Genomic DNA, 21,803 nt, shown 5'->3' on the forward strand with positions numbered 1-21,803 from the left:
CAATATTAAAAAAATAATAATAACAAATGTATCAGTATTAAGGTGAACACTTATTTTCTTACCAAAATTGGAACTAAATCATTTGAACTCATATTATTTAATTTCTGCTTTTTAGAGTTAGAAAAATTGAAAACAATTTCTGTTTTGAATCAGCAATTCCTAATACATTTAGACTTTAGTCATAACGATTTAACAGGATATCCAAGTTATTATTTATTTACATGAAATATTAACAAATGATATGTATAATATTTTACAAAAGAACAAATAACTAATTAGTAAGTTTTGTTTAACAGTGTCGGTTTGGCCCACCAACATTGAACTATTGATTATAAATACTAGTGTTTAATATATTATTTATTTACTAGGTATATTATAATATTATTAAAAAGTATTATTTTATTTAATTATTCAATGATAAAAATTTTAATTTCATATTAAATGTACGTACACGGAAAATGTATTATTACCTTTATGTTATATGTTTATAAATATTATAAATGTAAGAAACCTTTTTTTGTTTTATATAAGAGAGCCTTGTAAATTACTGTACCGGGGGCCCAAACATAAGCCAGACCAACACTGAATTTTAACTCTTAAACGTTAATTTAACGGCATACAAATCCAACATTACAATGTCCGTGAGTTCGCGTTAGCAACTTCTACCGCGGTTGTGGCTTATAAAGGTTATAATGTTATAGGTGTCTGCATAGAACATTTATAACCTTTTTAACGAAACAATAATTTTTTTTTAAATTTGAACTCCAAACCAGTACATAGCCAAAATAAATAAATTTACATATTATGTTTTATATATTATATAATACAGCCAATGGGGGGCATGGCCCCTGTGCCCCTCCCCTGGATATGCTACCTACTGCAGAGATGGAGAACCTATGACACGCGTGTCACAGTGACACACGCAAGGTCTGTTTTTATCATTCAAACCACGGATTTAGGCATTTTAAGGTTTAAAAAAAGGGTCATCAAAGTACTTGACACACAAGAAAAATAAAACAGAATCAAATTTTTTATTTGACTCACAGGTATAGAAAGGTTCGCCATCCCTGTCCTAATGTATTTAATTTATTTTATAGTTTGTAATAAAAACGATTGTTAAGAGAAGTTGTTTGAATTTAGACCTAACTACATCATAGCAAATCATAGTTATACCACTGCATTTTATAAGGTTTCCTAAGACGATTAATTAACAAGTAATTACACAATATAACCAGCATTAAAATATTTCCAAACAATTGTAAATTGATTGATGGTTTATTAAAAATCATAAAACATTTATGTTTTTCAACAGTTACTGAATTTATTTGAATTATGTCAATTTATCGATAGATATATTCAAATTTCAGTAAAAGTAGACAAAAAATAATACATATAGCCACAATTCAACTGAGCAATATTGTAGCCACAAAAAAAAAAATACATCATATAATTAACTATAGTTAAGTATTAAAAATCAAATCCCTAAAAAATAAAAACCAAAACACAAATTTAAGGAAGATCATCATGAGAATTGACATCATTTAACAGGCTACATGTTCACTTGTCTTGCTAGTACAATAAATACAATTTTGACCAATGTCATTGGACTACATTTCTATTTACTAAATGTATAATATATATTCTTATACTTAAATACATTAACTTATTTCTTATGCATAGTTTTCCAAATTCTTTATTACATACCCAGTTTTCAAATATTATAAATATAAGTATAGATTAGTATTTATATTAATAGGTTGGGTAAAAATGTGTAACCGCTCAGCTTCTTTGTAGTCTGTGATTAGGCTGTAATTCCTTTGGAATACCTCTTGAGTGGTTTCATGTCTCTTGTTATCACATTTTTCTAGTTGTTCAATCCCTCGAACTCTAGAGATCAGTCTTTTTTTTCACGTTGAGCGCTTTATAAAATGTCCACACAAAAATTTAACCAATTTTTAACATTGACCTATAAAATACATTATGTTCAATTATTATTAAATTCCTATTTAATAGACTTAACAGAAACTTACTCTAATTGATTATTTTATTATGTGGCTTTTTGGCTAGCTTGTAAGCTCTTTAACGCACTGTCACAGTCAGTTGTATCAATATCATTTAAATTCAACCCTAAGCGTTCAATTTCAGCATATGTTCCAAATGGTATTTTCCCCAAACATTCTAATTTAAGAATATGCATTTTGGACCGTAAATGTTTAGCTAAATGTCCATGAATTCGAAAACCGACTTGGCAATCAGCACATTCAAATGGTCTTGGATTTTTAACAATGGGCCCTTGAGTGGACATCATATTCACCTGAAGAAAAATAATAATTAAAAATTAAATATTAAATATTAAACAGAATCAAATATAATTCTTACTTTATTCAAATGTGAGATAGAGTCCAAATGTTTTTGGAGCAAATGTTTAGTTCGGAATGATTCTTTACAGCCTTCACATCGGAATGGTTGTTCAAAATAATGTATATTAATGTGCAATTGTAATTGACTAGGTTTATTGAATACCTTATCACACACCATACACTTACTTCGCCCATCTTCTAGAATACTAAAAACCATAACTATTTATTAGCAACAGTTATATTGAGCAATTGAATTGTAAAACATGACAAATACCTGGTATATTTTTGTGATGGACCATTTGTTGTTGGTTGTCGAAATAATGCTTTAGGTTTTTTGGGGGACTGCAATATTACTTGAGGTTTATTTATTTGTTCTGATTCTTTACTGCCTCCGAAACGTGAAAGATCCATTGGTTTATTAACCGCTGCTTTTGGACTACTACTCAAAATTGCATTTACATTATGCCTCAAATCTGTAGGTGTTTTTTGAATCGTCTCTGGGTTATTAAAAACAGTTGTGGGTGGAACAGGAGATGATAATACTAAGAGACTGTTTCCAGACTGTAAAGGTGGACTTATTTGTTTCTGGTATTGATGATTATTTTTTACCTCAGGCTCAGTCAATGTTAAAGGTGATTGATATGGATATGATACAGGCCGGTGATCATAAGGCAATATGCCAGCTTTTGCATGATTTGATTGAGGTATTTGTGATGGGCAGACCTGTGAAAGTCTTAATAATGAACGTGCAGCATCAAAATCAGATTGCGTTTTACGCCATCCGTGTCTATCTACTGCTTCCTCTTCATCATCTTCATCATCAATATCATCATCTTCGTCCATATTATCTTCAGAGTAGTCTTCCATATCTTCAGAATCTAATTGTTTAATGTCATCCATGGACATTGGATTTTGATCCTGTTCAACTCCTTTTTTGAAATGTGCTTTTGACTTCATATGTTTTGTTAAATTGCCTTTAGTCTTAAAACTATAAAAATAAAATAAAAATATTATTAAAAATATGTTATGTAATTACAGCATTTTCAATAAATATTACCTGAAAGTACATTGCGTACAAGTATATGGCCTTAAGTCAGTATGGGTTCTGATATGTTTCTTGAGCATTGAAGGCTTTTTACAACGAATTCCACAATCAGCACAGACATATCGCCCCCTTCCCCTGCCTCTGACATATACATAATCTTCGTTGGATTCAAAACCTCCAGGGCAGATCTTTAATTTACCCAAAGTGTTAGTTTCAACTCTACTGGTTTGATCAGGTGATTGTTGATGTTTATAAGATGAATGGGCAACTATGTAATCATGAGATTGACCAGCCTGTATGTATCTGTGGTTACGCTGACTTGAGTCGTATAAATCCATCCCTCTAACACCTAGCATATTACTTCCCATATCGGAACAAATCTATAATGTAAAATGTACATTTATCATTCAACTAATATTATATACACAAATCAAACAAAATAATAACTCTGTAATGATTTGATATTACACATATATAATGAATTAGTTAATCAATAGGAAGTAGTTAATAGTTCATCAATATGTATATACCTTCCAATTTGAGTACATTGATATAGTATTAACTTCCGGAAGAATTGTATATGTGGGTTGACATTTGGTCAGCGTACAAAAAAATACTCTTGTTGTACATTTTAAACCCAAATAAGTGTATGCATGGCCATTAAGATATAATTGTTGGTAGCTCTTTTTTGGTCTTGGAGTATCTGGACTAACCATAGGCAGCATGCGGTTAGTACTGAATGTTCCTGGTTTGAATGCCAATGATGTTGGTCGTACAAATTTCTGGGCCACTGTACTACTAGTAGTTGTAGTAGTTGTTGCAATCTAAAAAAATATTATTAGTTACTTCAAATAATTAAATGAATATAAATTGTATAAAATATCTTTATTTTTTTAAGAAAATATAGAATCATTAATATTTATCATAAATAGGTCTCATTTTGTTGAATAGTAAATGCAATATGTAATTTAGTATACATATTTTTATAATATATAACATATCATACGAGTTTGACTTCATAATAACAATTATTGAACCATTACTCAAGGTGATGATGACTGGGTCACAAAATATAAAATTATAGGTATACCTTACATCAATTACTGGTTATTAAAACCATACTAGCACTATTAACTTCAATGTCAACAGCTAACAATATAATATTTTAAATAATACTAAAAGACTGATTACTTCAAATTAAGAATAAATGAAGATAAATGTTTAATGTTTATCAATAGTTATTGAAATTAAAAACTTATTGTGTTCATAATATTTATTACCATGTTCATAACATATATTATATGTAAAAATTATTTGCTTTGATTAAATGTCTATCTTATTAATAAGAAATTATGAACATTTAAACATTTATATAATTATTAATTTTTTATTGTGTTGAACAATTCGTTTACGTTAATATTGATAATAAAAAGACTTAAAAATAAAAATTTTTAATTACCTATTAATATAAATACACTAAAAGATAAAATAAATCATAATTTAACTTTTTTTTAAATAATTTGTAAATTGAGTAAAAGTTGTACTCCATATAATGACTTATAAGTCCAATTGTGTAAATAAATTAAGCTAATTTAAATTAAAAAGGTATATACAATTTATTAATAACAAATATAAGAACTTAATAAGTTCTTTAACTAAAATCATATTTTATGTTTTATGACCCTGAGAATTAACCTGCCATTTCTAATCTTTGGATAAATTCCAAATTTAAAAATATTTATACATATTAGTTTTTTAGAGGTATAAATTAATATTTTTTTTTTTTATAATTTTATTAGAAAATATACAATCTATACCCAAAGGCATAAAAAGAATAGGTGCTACATTATATTTTAAAAAAAAACATGAATAGGGTGAGGGAAGAAACCATCCAGTGATCGCACTTCCTTAATAAATTAATATAAAATAATATTTTGAACATACATATTTTCTTATACTTTTTTTAAAAAATAAATAATACAAGTATAATTAAATATTTAAATATTCCAATAAATTAATCAATATACACTATTATTACCTGATGATGAGATGTTGAAACAATAAATTTGTCATCTACTTTGGGTTTTTTCGGGGGTGGAGGATCATTCGATTTCTGTTCATACTGAGGCCGGAGTTGGTGAGGTATTGCAGTATGTGGACCTGGAATACCTGGTACGAAAGGTACAGCACGACTACTTTGGAATAAGGCGATCATATCCTGTTGTTGTATCAAATTACCAACTCGCAAAACGACTGGTTTTTGTACATCAGGTTCCTTTGGTCTGTGAAACTCAACTAACGGTGTGCGTCCTAACAATGGTCCTGGTGACGGAAGAGGCATGGCTACAGTCTTGGGCTCTGGATATTTAACTCCATTTGGACTTCGATCACAAATATGTCTGACCAAGTCTTCTTGACTATTAAATTTTAAGCCACACATTTCACAAAAAGGCTGTTCTTTATTTTCATTACATTTAATTATTTGGTTCAATAGCAACTTGTATACACCTTTTAGCTCAGTTTGACCATTTACAACAACGGGAGGCAATTTTTGTTGACATTTTTTAACTGCATCGACTACGGACAAATTCAAAGGTTGAGAAGAATCTTCTTCTTGTTTGTTTGGTAATACTTGAACCATCTCTGGAACTGGTGGGGAATGGTCTTCTGGTGCATTTAATTCTTCCGATTTTGTGTGTATTGAGGCAGTACGAAATTTCGGTTTGTATATTTTTGGCTTTATCTCTTCTGGTTCTTCTTTTGCCAACCGTTCTGTGTGAGATTGGGACTTACAGTGTTTCGATAGGTTGCTCTTTGTTTTAAAAGCAAATCCGCACGTTTCGCACGGGAAAGGACGTTCATCAGAGTGCACTTGTAAATGTTTAGCAAGCGCACTTGGTTTGGTACATACAGTTTTACAATATGGGCATTTATGTCGCCATACACCCTCGAGAGAATATTCATCACTGGATATTACAGGTGCAGGAATAGCAACTTCAGGATAATCGTCTGCCGTAGCAATTTTTTTGAATTTTTTATGTAAGTAGTTTCCACCCGATAAAGGGGCCGACGGCGAAGATTTGTCAGAGTGACACATTACGTCTAAAAAAAATTATATATATATATTCATAATTACATTATAATAATTTTAAAAGCAATAAAAAATTAACGTATTTAGACATATTATAGATTAGTAGGTTAGATTTTATAAAATGATCAACAGATACGATTATCGAATGAACAATTTAACAATTTGTTACAACTCAACAATATCTATAAAGTATAAAGACTAAAGATACCTAATAACTTGTCTACGATTGTGATTTATATAATAATATTTCGATTCACTAGGTGATTGGAATTCGAGATGAGCATTTAACTCAACTCTATTTTCAAGGCATTATTTAAATATTTCAAAAAAATCGTCATTAATTATATTATTCATCAATAAATAGTAGAACCTGTAAACATTTTACAAACCTAGTGACTTTAAAAACATTTTACTTTCAACCGGTTTGTTCTACTCAAAATATAACTCTATAGACTGAGTCACCCTCTGACAATATTCATGTGCAATGGTTTGAAGTTATCGAAATTCGTTTCCTTCTCCTTATATTAAATAAATGTAGTGTTACGCATCAATCTCATTCACAATATGTATAAGTAATTATTGTTATACACATGGTTACATGAAATATATAGTAAGTAACACTAATAACAGTTTCTGCCAAGAGAAATATAATTTAAAAATCTTAATTCACAAATTATTATAATATTACCTATGTTATAACTTATATAAGCATTTGAAATGAGTAAATTATATTTTATATTACTAAATTAATAATAGGTATTTCAAAAGTATTATCCAAATACAATGATATTTGTATTAGAAAAAAAAACGATAATTAATTTAGTAGTTAGCGTATTGGATTGTTGAATATTATATTTAAAAAACTTAAAGTTAATATAATTATTTTTTAACATAATATAATTAAGCATATATTTTTAATATTTATACTAAATTATATAATACAGCTATAGGAAGGTATGAATAGTACTATACTAGTTTCTAATAGATTTATTATATCATTAAATTTAATCTAATGTCAAATGACAAATAGTCAATAAACCTACCTAGCATAAGTGATTATTTTCCTAAAGTAATTATTTTTATTGTCAAATATAAAAATAAAATCAATTAAATGTATCTAAAATAATGTGTATCTAAAAATTAAAGCAAACATGCCAAAAAAAAAAATGTGTTAAGTACATGTTTTCTCGTCAAGATTTAGGAGTAAACACATAGTTAATTATACGATGTCAAGTGCACACTGCACAATAATATATATTATTTACTTATTAGAATGATAGGAATTATCGACCTATCTAATAAAAAATGTAAAGCTAAAGCCTAATAATTCACTTATTTTTATATTTTAAGAACGAATTTGTTTTATCATTGGTATACCAATGATAAATATTGGTAACATTATTGTCTTATAAAAATTATAAGTTTGTACGACTATAGGTAATATAACAAAAAAATATTTTTTTGTTTTGTTATAAATTATAATATAATAGGTCAATAATTTAATCAATAATTTTTACTGTAATATTAGTTTGAAGCCTACTGGTTGGAACTAAGTACTTATGCACAGTATAATTTTACCACGTGATGTAAGATGTAATTGAGACTAAACAGACGCAGATAACAATTTAGCTTTAAATCCCCCCTTGATTCTTATGCTTACTGGTTACTACACATGATATGTGCGTAATTACGTTAATACAATAATGAGCTATTAAAATCAAAGTACCTATAATCATTTAACCTAAGTATGTAAATTATATAGTTTTATTTTATATATATCGTTATATATAATTAAAAAATTGAAACTAACAAAAATACATTCCATTTTATGTTAAATACTAATATTATTTGAAATACATATACTTTTTGTGTAAAAATTAATATTATGATTTGTATTCTGTGTTACAGTTATATTCTCATAACATTTAAGTACCCATAACTTATTATTAAATGCTAATTCTTCACAGATATGTAGTTTCTGAATTTCTCTATATTCCTCTATACTTATCGTTACAACGTAATTTATCATGTTCCCCGTTGTAAAATGCTCTTAGTGTTGTCAGTTTAAAATTGAAGTTTTAATTTATAGTCCTTAATATAAACTAGATACAAAAAAAAATGAATACAATATATTGTCTATTAGTATACTGAATATTCATAAAAATAATATGCACCAAGTATTATTTTTCAGTACTAGCTACCATTCTACCGTGTCTTAATACTATATTAAAAAATATCATGGATAATCGACCACTTTTTAGAATACTTAAAATAATTTTTTTCCTAGAGAATGGAGAATAATAATAAAAACAATAATATCTGTTGTATTGAACATTTTTATCATTGATATAATTTTGGGAATTTTCAAGTGAAATTTGTGGACCTGATATTGGCTCATAGGCAACTGGAGGTCTTTATTAATCAACCATTGGGTAAACTAATCGGTAGTATTAGTGTTATTACTACTTACTGACTTGAGGGTCATATTTAACAGGTAAAAAGTACAATACGATTTATAAATATATTTATGTATTATACTATATTATATAAGACGTATACAATTTGTAGATAAATCTTTTACAACTCACTTTTGTTCTCGTTGTTGCTGGGACTCATCTTGATCGTATCGTCCACTGAAACGTAAAAAGCAAACACAATTTATAAATACAAATCATAACAATATTCGGACTGTGCAGAAATAATACGTAGCGTATACGACGAGCTTGGCGAGGTCAATGGAATTGTACGAGCGAGTATTATTTAGTTTATATACTATATAGTATATATATATATATATATATATATAATATATAATAATCACCGCTGCGCGCGTACGTACACATTCGGGTACGTGGGCAGAGCGAGCGCATAACTTAGACGAGCCAAAAGCTAATATTAGCGTCGTTGCCGAGTGAGAAGAAAGAATACTATTCAAATACCCCACGGGCTCACCTCCGCCGCGGACAATATATACATATTACGCTGTCAACCGCCGCTGCACCGCCTACGTGCAAGTGCAGTGCATCACACCACCACCACCACCACCACCACCACCGACCGAATTCGATTTTCGGGCGGTTAGGTCCGGTGATCGGCCAAAAACAACAAAAATATAAACACTGCCGAGAAAATAAAAACCCATTCGGTATTTGCGGCGAGTGTACACGAAAATATTTACACTCTCGACTGGCGATTGTTATACGCTACAAATCGTAATCAAATTACAAATACTTATATTGCGTGTATATACGTTTCGAATTGAGTGTGCGACGGAGTTTAACACTTCACAGCGCGATCATACAGATATTATGTTGCGTTCGGCGCAAGACAAGATTAAATAATAATAATAATAATAATAACAAACGACACAGGCGAATAAGACGTGTTTTATTATGATCGTTAAAGACCTATCGTAATGATATACGCGGAATCGTAATACATCACGTTGTGACGATGATATTTTTTTTTCTCGTTCGTTCGTAGTTCAGGAAGAAAAAGTAACCTAACCGACTGATCTCGCGACAGGTTAAAATTTTTATTTTACGTTTTTAATCCTTTTCGTTTCTGTTTTCCCGGATCGGCGTGTGCGAGCAATACAAACGGTAAGACTGTATTAGCGAGAACCGGTTTGCCATCTGTCCTCAACTGCCTATACGCACACGCACCCGCAACACGATATATAATAAAATAATAACGACGACGACGACGACGACGATGATAATAGTAATAGATATGCGACGTCACTACTAAACTCAAGACGGCGACCACGGGGGGGAGGTTGTCACAGTTTTCAAAGGTGGCGAGAGGGATTGTCGACCGGGGATCTTTCGAGTTTGGGCGCCAGTCGATGGAATTTTTCGCCCACGACCGTCATCAGTATTTGGGTGAAGGCTGATTCACTAGGCTTTTGAATCGAGACCCTATAAATTGTAATATATACAATTAATTTCCAACGCTTTCGATGGCAACATAATAATTATAATATTATGATGGAGATCCTAGTATATTATCGATTATTATTGTTATTTATGTTATTTATACGCCTTATACGAATTTCATTCCTATTTCCCATTCATAAACAACAATTACATATGATGTGACGTATGCACTATGTACGGTGCAGTTGGTGTACATTACGTGAATACTTATTCAACTATCTTAGCATTAAAACATGACTTCAGCTAAAAAATGTACCAACGTCCGACGTAATTTCCATATTATAATTCCGAATGATTCAATAATAAGAGTTAGTCGTTTACACGTTTTCCACAACGTAGAAGAAAATCAAAAGACAAAAATGATTATTGAATGATAATAATCGAAATCTTAAAATTGTGTTTATCAACATTCAAATAAATAAAACACATTTTCAAAAGGCTAAACCATTCTACCATTGATTAAGAAGTTAAAGTTATTTATTTTTTTTAAATTAAAATTCGTACATACTATTTTATACTAAAACAATAAGTGGTTTTAGGCCTATTACTAAAGTGTGTTTATTTGTACATATAAATATATAAGTAATATGCTTTAGAAAAAAGTATGATTTATTCACTAATACATGCCCAAAGTATTGTTAGCGTTCAAATAATTAATTAGACAAATTTCATATTCTATAATACATTTTTTAATTGATATTTAAATTTCAAATACTAACTAATCAAAATATGGGTAGAAATATTATACCCGTAAATAATAGACACAACAAACTTCACTAAATGAACATTGTTTTCGTTTAAACGAAGACTATATTATTTTAGTTTTCACTCATCAATTTTTGAAATGTTACGTTCTTAATAATAATAAAGTAGAATATCTTGTGTATAATTTCATTCAAACTTATCATGTTTAAGTATTATAAATAGAAACCTATGCACCTATATACCAGATTTCGCTTTCATACTATAGATGTTATTGGTTATTAGTGACTAGCGTGTTTAACACTGTATGTACCTGCATCATTAATTATAATTGTCTATATTGATATGCCTAACTGATATACAATTATAATTTTCTCACACTGTTTATGCGCTAGGTCATCACAATTTATAAATAAAACTTAAATTTTTCTAATAATAATCATCACGAAACTATAAAAATTGATTTTTTTAGTTTTCAATCCGTAAGTTTGTCTACAACTCTCTATTTTAATCAATTGCTCTTTTAGTGTCTTAAATGTACTATGACATTTTTTGATTAAAACCAATTCTACTCTATTATGAAAGTAGACATAAGCGTAATAATATGGATAGTTAGAGGTGAGAGATAGCTCCCAAGATATTTATAAGAAATAAAATATTTTATTGTCACATGGTAATTTTTTTTAACTTATATAATGTACAATAGATATTTTTATTGTCAAATTTTAACTAAAATCTATAGATTTTATTTTATTTTATTCTTAATAATAAATTACTTGACAATTGAAATACTTCAGCTGCTGTAAACTAAACATCGTCGTAGACATCTGTCAGCTATTTATATTTGTAATCAAAAATGTATGTGATTGATACCATTTACAAAAGTAAATATTATCTTAATAAATGGCCTTATCCATTGGTGGTTATTTTCTTTTTAATTGTAGATAGCACTAATCCCTCATAATTTCTTATTCAGTATTGTTATTTATTTTAGTGTAAATATGACAAGCCCTACATAGGTTATGTGTCCCCTGTCTCTCTGGGAACAATAATTTTGAGTAATATTAATAATGTATTAATAAAATGTTAAGTAAAAATCTTGTGAAATTTAAAAGGATTTTTGAAGGTAAGCTTAAAAATGGTATAGTGATATGACCCCTTGGGAGGGTCTGTTTGATGAAAACAATACTAATTGAGTCTCCATCCCTGAATGGAGAAAAAAATAATAGTTATGTTAAATAAACTAAATGAGTCCTAGGATTATTTATTTTAAATAAAATATAAAATTATTTGTAGAATACGTGTGCAGAGGCGACTACGTTGTATCGTTTATATCATTTTTATAACTTTCCTCAGATAAAAATCCAATAATATTATAAGTTTTATTATTAACAACATATAGGCTGGGATTTTTGGAATTTATTAATATCATGAATTATACATAATATATTATATACATTTATACAATTTTTCAAAACTAACATAAAAAACATTTTTAATCACACCTATTTTTTTTTGTGTGACAGATAGTCCTACCTAATTCAGAAAAAATAATAAGGAAAATGTTTTCATAAGTTTACCTGACGGTATTCAGTTACTATTTAAGCATGGACTCAATTGGTATGTTTTTTTTATATATAAACTAAACCTAACTGATACATAATTCGTTTTATGACTCATTTCGTATGCAGCCAGTAAAAATTTATACAGCACTACCGTAAAAAACTGTAAAAAATATTTAAAACATGTGTATTATAATTTAGTATGATTTATCTATTATACTATTATAATAAAAAACGAATGTTCTTGATGATTTATATATACATATATATAATATATACAATATACATATATATATATATATATATATATATATATATATAATATATATATATATATATATATATATATATATAATATATATTATAACGTTCAATTATATTTTAAATATATTATACATCATAGGTATACCGTATATCTATCTAATTATATAAGATAGCATTTTCTTAATCACAATATATACATTATACACGTTATAACAAATTATGTTTACCAATTCCACATTTTCACTCCATAGCACGCGCGAGCGCGGCTCTTATCATGGACAATGGTATTTAGACACTTTCCCCCTCCACGCATGTTTTTTCACAGTACTGGACAATGCAACCTCTTGCCAATAGGATCAACCATTCGCCAAGTACCATAATATTCAATGAGAATCAGAAAAGTGTGTATCATAACCATACGATACGCCCGATACGGTATACACTATATAAGCAAATAAATTGTATATCTTAAATACCTATTACAATTTATTTAGAAGGTAGGATATCCAAATCATTAGTGCGAGATGTCCTAGATTCAATACTGATTGTCCCCGAGTAAACGCATCACACTTAAATTTTACATCGAAAATTATTGTACCTATAGTCATTGATAAAATGAATCACTTTCTCCTTTTAATGCCTATGTATAATATACTCTGCAGGCAACCATTTTAGTCAGGACTTGTAACCTACAGGTTAAAGGTTGACTAAACGCGCAACTGATTTACGAAGTGAAGTCTGGTTGCCTGTTGGAAGTTGGCGAGAAAATATATATATGTATACAATAATGCCATAATATAATAAACAAGCAAAACATCAATCCAAATCCCCTCCCAATATACCATCACGTTCACCCAACGGAACGGCATCGGCTGTTTACTTTCTATACAGCATAAAAAAAAAACCTTAACGTTTTATTTATTTATTTATTTTTTTTTAACTGAGCAGCGCATACAAAATAATACACAGCAAAGAGCTTTATAAAATACGCACGGCACACCAACAGGTGACCTTCGACGAACTTCGCGTTTTTTTTTTTTAACACACCACATCGCGGTGCGCGTATATTAATACAATTACGTTAATATGACGATTGTGAAATGAAAATGGATTTTTAAAACAAACATATATTATGTAAAATGGATGCGTAATTACAAAACTATGTCTGTGGGCTACCGGACCGGGCAGTCTGTACTCGACAGAGCGACTAATTAGTTAAATATATATATATATACATATAAATGAATGTTCTTTCATTATTATTTCTCTCTTTATCGTTATTATTATAATATCTAACGTATTGCCATAATAGATAATGTATACAGTGTGGTGTACGAGACATATAGGTATATACAATATATAATATATAGACACATAAACATATTGCAGACATTAGGTATTAACGACACGTCGACATGACTACGTGCATTATAAACATAGGTATATAAATGTAATCATGGTCGAATAAGAGTTGATCATTGGATAACAGAATAATTTTTAATTATTTATGAGGGTGTAGTCTTTGAATTATGATAAAGAAGAGAACCATCATCGGACGATGATACAGACGCGTTGCAGTATCTCGGATTTCATTCAGTACCTACCGATTCAGTTTAACATCGTCAAAAATTAAGCACAAAAAATAAAACAAAAATGTAGCAAAAGGCAAAAAGTAATTGTTATACATAATATACAATAAAACGTGTAGAAGTAAACACCGAACAAACGAATATTTCGAATAAATTAACATTAACTAAAACAAAATCATCGTTCTACAGAACGAAAATGACAACGTAGGTACAAGGTTTTAACTCTTAAAACTAATATACATTCAATATAGTACATAACAGAAAGCAAACCACTAAAAATTAATAATATAACTCGAATAACGTACTAATTTTCAAAATTAAACTTATGTTATTTTAATTAAAATGTTTAATTATATAATAAGGCAAGTTAGGTTTTATATAACCAGCCATTGTATAAAATCAACCCAAAAATTATAATATGCTAATAAAACACTGTCTAATATAAAATATTTGTTAGTAAATAAATTAGTATTTTATTAAGTGAAAATATAACATTAATTTTTAATAAATCGTAAATAGTAATATTAGTACATTAATAAACGTATAATTTTGTGTAAAAAATGAAAGATTATTATTAATAACTGACCATTTTTTAAATTTATGCAATACGTGTTATTGTAATGTCTCTACTCCATAGTATTAGACTAAGTTATCAACACAAGCTACGCAAACGTGGTAGGTAATAGAGAGAAATGAATAGCATAACGGTTGATTTCAGATTATCATTGAATAGGCGTGGTTAAAGTGAGAGAGCATAACCGAAATCCAAAATGGCACGCTAAGTGGTAAAAAATATAAATTAATCTCGAAGAGTAATACAATTTCTTTAAATTGTAAGAACCTTTTTATCTATATGCATCAGTTTACTGGCTATATAATTACTGATCGATAACAAAACAAACAGACAATAATAATAATAATAACAACAAAATAACAATAACAATAACATGGCGTTATTGTCGTATTGCTATTGCCCGTGGTTCATGATTATATTTATTGTACACAAAAAATTATTTTAAAGTAGTTATTTACAAAAATATTACTCCTCAACGCTGCACATACCCGAACTCCAATCGAACCACCACCCATTGTATTATCACATTATTAAGAACAATAATTACAATTCATAAAACAAAATTGTACAGGGGGATCATATACGTTGCAAGTGACCTGCAGTTGACGGACGTTAACTTATCATACACAAGTAAAACCTCTAAATACCGGACACTCTTTGACGATGATATTTTGTTTGATAATCCGAAGATCTATAAACGTAATTTGTTTCCAAAGAACTCGGAAGCGTCCGTCAATGTAAGTTTCGTTGAACGTACGTGCATAATACCCGAGTACGGTCTACGTAACGAAATAAACGACAATAAGACAGCGATGCAATAATCTGTCGAGCGGCGGGAAAGGCGATCGCATACACAACAGCCGCTCCACGTGCGCAGTTCAAACGACGAAGAATAGGTTTTATCGCACAATAATAAGTATTTAGCGGATAAGACGTGTAGAAGAAGTAGGATGAAAAAAGCTGTCGGTGAGTGTCGTGAGCACCAATCACCGTTTCCCCGGAAACCCAAGCGCGGCGATGACGCGCGTCCGATGGTATCGTTGACCCGTTGGCTACAGTGGTCGGCCGGCGGGCGCGGTGGTCGCAGGTGACAATCGCCGTACCGACGGATTCTGAGGCTAGACGAATCTCTCGTTGTTTATACACCTCCTGTTACAGCGTGCCGCCCGGCTGGCGCCGTCCAGTCCACGGATAATGAAAACCGGTTGACCGTACGCTTACCTCTCTCCAAGCCGGGCCGGGCCGACCCACCACCCGCCGTGTATCCGGTGTAAACCCGTTGTGTGTGTACGTGTACGCGTGTGTCTGTGTGCAACACCAATAACACGGTCGCCGCACCTCTTTAGAAAACACCCTCCCGCACGTCCAATTCTTATAAAAACTTATAAGTAAATTATTATACAATATACGCTCATAATACCTACTAAACGTGATAATGTTATACACCCGAATCAAGGACAGGGAATTTTTTTTTTTTTTGCCCAACAACATCATCGTACACTATAAACGTAGTCGTGTTGTACTTGTGCGTGTAGCGTGTGTACCTACTGGGTTGTAAGATCTACAAGTCAAATTCAGAGGCCGATTTAATGTATAACTCTGTATAAATTGAAACGATAACCTCGGTTTTATTCATCACAATAAACCCGAACGATGATTTTTCGAAAACAGTTATCGCACAATAATAAAATGTATTGATAAATAGGACTTTGTACAACGCCGTATGCATTTTCGATTACAACCAAAGAGCGAGTGTAATTTGCTCGGCAGTCGACACTCGACACACATTAAACAATAATAAACAATATGATTATCTATAAATACTATGAATATATATATATATACACTTCATAAATTAGTATTTTAAATATTACTGTGCGTATAGTTTTGTACATTAACGAGTTATGTATGCACACCACGTTCGTCATGATCGCAAGACATAAACTTCCGATTCGTGAGATAATAATAATACATTGTGCGCGGGTAGCAACACTACGTCATAATTGGCAGAATATTAAAATAGTAAACAGTAATTCATTTGAACGTTGTAACGTTTTGTAACTCACCTGCGAATGTTTTATTGTCAATCGAACGTAGAACGTGTAAAAATAATAGCCTCGTAAATTTCGAACAAACGGCGCATAACAATATGATCTTTATAATAAAATAGGCGAAACCGCAACACCCATTACGGAATGTTTTGAACAATTTAATTTCAACGTGTCCGCTAAAAAATAAAAAAATTAAAACGCAAGACTGAATGAACCGATTTTTTTTTAACGGCTCATCGAGTGAATCGAGTGTATAAAGCACGGAATACAATGAATATAAATAATCGATACGAGCTAATGGGATGCACTTTTCGGTTCTCAACACGGCGAATTATAATATGTATTTATCATTTGTTTGTTGATCACGCACTATATATAAATCGTCATGAAACATGAATCAAGCTCTACGTATACTTATTACCTACAATATCAAATTAGCGTGAGTAATAAACTGAAGAGGTAAACCGTCGTTCCGATAACGCGGTATAGCGTATTATTTTATTATTGATTATTATAATTTGTCGATTAATATAATATTCCGTGTTTGCCCGTTAAAATATTATAATTTGCGTAGTACGGGTAAAAATCGACGAGTAACCGTGGTGCGGCGGTTGCAGCCCAAACGTGTTTATTTCGAGAAAACTCAGTTTGAGAAACTACTGGCCAGCGGTGGAGGTGGTGGGTCCTGTGCACAATAACTATAACGAGCTGTAATAATATCAGTAACTAATGAGCATTAACTGATAAGTAATATCTGTTTACCAATTCAGAGCGTATAGTATAATATTGTTGTATTATAGCAGTAACACTGTAACAGAAACCGAAAATCATCGTCTCGAAGAACGTCCGAGCCGTACGCTATTATTATTATTACTCATCGGGCCGAAACCACTTGTTAGAATGTCCCTCTCCTCTCGTATCCGCTCGTTCCGATACGCAACCACGCATTTATTATTATTATTATTATTATTTATTACTATACGATACCGCGTGCGCGCGATCGTTGCAATATCGTTTACGGCCCACCGCCGCCGAGCTACGTCACGTACAAGCACACGCACACACGATACCTGAATTATTTAAATACGAAAATTATAATTTTGTTATTATTGTTTTTTGTTATAATAATAAACTCGAGACGCGCGCGCCGAGGACGAGAGCTGCTGTCGCGCGGTAGGCGGGTGGGTGGGTGGGTGTGTATAATAATATGTGGGTACGCACCGTTCGTCGTCTGGGTCTCGCGGGTTGTTCACGACTTTCGGCGTAAACGCGGCGGAGAACAGGTGCCCGGGAGAACCCGGTTGTAAACATTGGCCGTTTGTGTACGCGCCCGCGCGCGCGCTCGCTCGACCGAGGCGGGCGCGGACCCGCTAGGACGGGTGGGAGGGGGGGACGGGCTCGCGTTGTAGCGGCGACGACGACGACAATGTGGGTGTGTGGAGGGGTCGGGCGGTCGACCGGTGTGTGTGTGTGTGTGTGTGTGGCGACTGGCCGAGGGGAGAGGGACGACGACGCGATATGCCAATAACGCAATACAAGGAACCTTGGTGCCGACGACGTGGCCGTGACGCGGGGTAAGGGGGGGACGACGACTGTATAATGATGCACGCACACATGTATGTATATAAATACATGTGTGTGTGTGAGTGTGTTTTGTGCACAGCGGCAACGTGGGGATAATGTGTGTGTGAGTAAGATTCCGCTGGGGACTCCTCGTGACCCGTTTGACCGGGGGAACGGTAGTGAAGGGCGATGAGGTGGCGGCGGACAGTGCCGGGGATAACAACACACGCACAGCCTGCCGCGGCGATGCGACGGCGGTGGAGGCGGTGTGACGGCGGGACCGGGTCAGGGGGAATCCGCACATTTCTCCGCGTACTACAGACGTACTGTACAGTGCCTACTCTACGGTAACTATACAATATACCGCGTGTCGAAAACGAGAAAATATATATATATATATGTGCGTGTGTGTGTATACACACAGAATGCAATAAATAATAATAATATACCGTTTGTTGTTGTTGTGGTTGTCGAACCGACGATACGTGTTATGGTAGAGCGATAAACCGCGGCGAAGAGAAAAACGACCGCCAACGATCGTGATAATAACGTAACGTATAAAATATATGAGAAAAAGACGCGGTTAAAGGTCGAAATATTGGGTTTCGCAAGCCGCTGTAACGAATTAATATAACATATTAATATATATGGTCGATTTGCGTTTTTAGTATTTACAGCGATTTATTGGTATCGTATACAGCGCGAAACGTTAAAAAAAACATGTTCGAACCTATTTACATATAACTAGTACACTCTGACGGATAAAACGACAATTTGACAATTTAATATTTGATTTCACCGCGCTCATTCGATAGAATCTTATCGCGCGCATCCGGGACGGTTTAATTTTTGCCCAGCAATTTTAGTGGGCTTTAATGCACACGGGCCAGTGCACTATTTCAATGAAAAGCGGATATCATTATGGAGAGTACGTTAACAAATCGTCGTGCAAAAAGAAAGATAAATCCAATACTCACATTTAACAGGGACTTCCCCTGGAAATCTTTTTCGCAGCATAGTTTTACATTCCAAAGACATCCGGATCCCGGATTCCCAAAAAAATCACCGTCAACTGTGTGTGCGCGGAGTGTACTCGTCGATGACCGCCGTTTGTGCCCATAATTCCGAAGTCATTAATCAAACCGCAAAACGATATTATAGTCAATATGGGTAGTAATCAGAGGTACAACCGTGTCGTACCGAAAAAAAAAACTAAAACAAAATCAACGACAAAAAAACGAAAAAAAAAAAAAACAGTAGTAACAAAAACGATTAATTTTTTAACAGAGATAAACAACGAGCGTCTTCGGGAGGAAGAGCGAATGAGAACAACAAAAATGATAAATATAGAAAACTGATCAGCCGACGGAAGCACCTAGCGTAAACGTGAACGGCGTGCTCGCATACTGAACAAGTGTTTACTACTGGTGGCCGAGACCGTCGGAACACGGGAGTCGAGACTCGGGGAATAACGACGACGGCGGCGGCGGCGGCGACGACGACGACGACGACGACGACTACTAATACTATTACAACAGTACTACGACGACGTACGTGCGCGCGCGGGGCGGGGGAGGGAAAGCGTCGGACGGTCGGTGCGGTAACGGGCGATCGCCGTGGACGGGCGGGCGAGTGGCGGGGCCGCGTTCCGATCGTCTGGCCGTGCGGGCCGGTGGTGCGGCGGGGGTTTGCGCACAACGGTGGCGCCCGTTTCCGCCCGTCCGTCAGGCCGTGTGCGCGGTACCCGATAAACACGTGTTGGTCCGGATCGCCGTGACTGGCGTGGCGGGCGGGCGCGGAGCGGTGTTGTTGGGAAACACTCCGGGATATCCCCCGCGCAGCCGGCAACACGCCGGCGGCCGCCGTGCTCGTGCACGCCACGCGACCGCAGCGCCGTCAGGCGTGCAAGTCCGACAACCGATCGACTCCTCGACCGTGGTTGTCGGGGGCACGGTGAACTGACCGCTTTGGGCGCGCTCGGAAAACGCGGAATACGCCGTACTCGAACAGTAAACGCGCGCAGAACAGAAGTATATTTATAATGCTGCGAAGGTAGTTGATTTTGAAAAATAATTAAGACCGATCGTCGGCACAATAATATTATAATAGGTCGATCCGTGCGTAACCGCCGCAGACCGGATAGCAAAAATAGCGTCGTACTTGCGATGTTCTTGTGTTCTTCTGCACAACGCATAAATTGCCCATGACACGATACGTCATCGTCTAATGAGAAACAAAAACCTCGAACTCCGACAATGGCCCCAAAACCGCCCCTATAATTATTGCCCGTGTATAAAATATCGTGAAATGGATACTTATAATTATAAAGGATACTTATTAATGTTTAAAAAAACAATCTGTAACCTTTTGCCGGTTAATCGTCCGCACATACACTCGAATCGACTGACAAGTAATAATGTTCTTTCATTACGTTTCAACAATATGATTTAAAATTTAAATCCGACCGTTTATGTTTTACGCTATTGCGCCGTTGTATTCATAGAGTATCATTATTATTATTATTATTATTATTATGATTATTGTAATCGTGTAGTGCTTGTCTGTAGTTTTATGTAACTCTTAGTTTTGTTTACGGAATCCCGCTACAGTTATCTTTTAATTTTTATGGTCACATTTTAATATAAAAAAATACTTTTGCATTCCTCGAAAAATTTTATTTTAGTTGTTTAATTTTAAATTACAACTCATTCTAGATTATATAATGTTATTAACTATTTTTCAGAAATAAACAGATTGCATTCTTAACATTCTGACGATTACTGAAAAAATTCCTTATAGATATAGATACTTACATAAATTATAAATATTATATTATTGTGTATACATATTATATTATATATAGATATTAGATTATAGTTGTTTTCGTGTTTCAATTAACACATTCAATAATAAATGTAATAGCACTAATGAGTAATGACTATGACTGTAACCTCATGATACATCATACCTATATATTATATTATATAGGTATACCGTATGCGTGGCAAGGCGTGCACAGACTTTTTGCGCAGGGGATACCTATATATATAAAAATAACTCAATT

The 21,803-nt window shown here is 32.9% G+C and overlaps 1 protein-coding gene across 1 annotated transcript; it reads right to left on the bottom strand.

Moving 5' to 3' along the window:
- Window positions 1-1,256: 1,256 nt before the first annotated feature.
- LOC114121194 (zinc finger protein 236) lies at window positions 1,257-20,238 on the bottom strand. Its single transcript, XM_027983421.2, has 9 exons — window positions 19,717-20,238; window positions 9,085-9,129; window positions 5,444-6,507; window positions 3,936-4,229; window positions 3,418-3,785; window positions 2,635-3,348; window positions 2,380-2,566; window positions 2,031-2,314; window positions 1,257-1,966 (listed from the first exon to the last, which is right to left on the bottom strand). The coding sequence occupies exons 1-8, from the start codon at window positions 19,775-19,777 to the stop codon at window positions 2,048-2,050; spliced, it is 3,000 nt and encodes a 999-aa protein (XP_027839222.1). The 5' UTR covers window positions 19,778-20,238; the 3' UTR covers window positions 1,257-1,966; window positions 2,031-2,047.
- Window positions 20,239-21,803: the final 1,565 nt, after the last annotated feature.

The sequence above is a fragment of the Aphis gossypii genome, chromosome 3, assembly GCF_020184175.1.
Source record: "Aphis gossypii isolate Hap1 chromosome 3, ASM2018417v2, whole genome shotgun sequence".
NCBI lineage: Eukaryota > Metazoa > Arthropoda > Insecta > Hemiptera > Aphididae > Aphis > Aphis gossypii.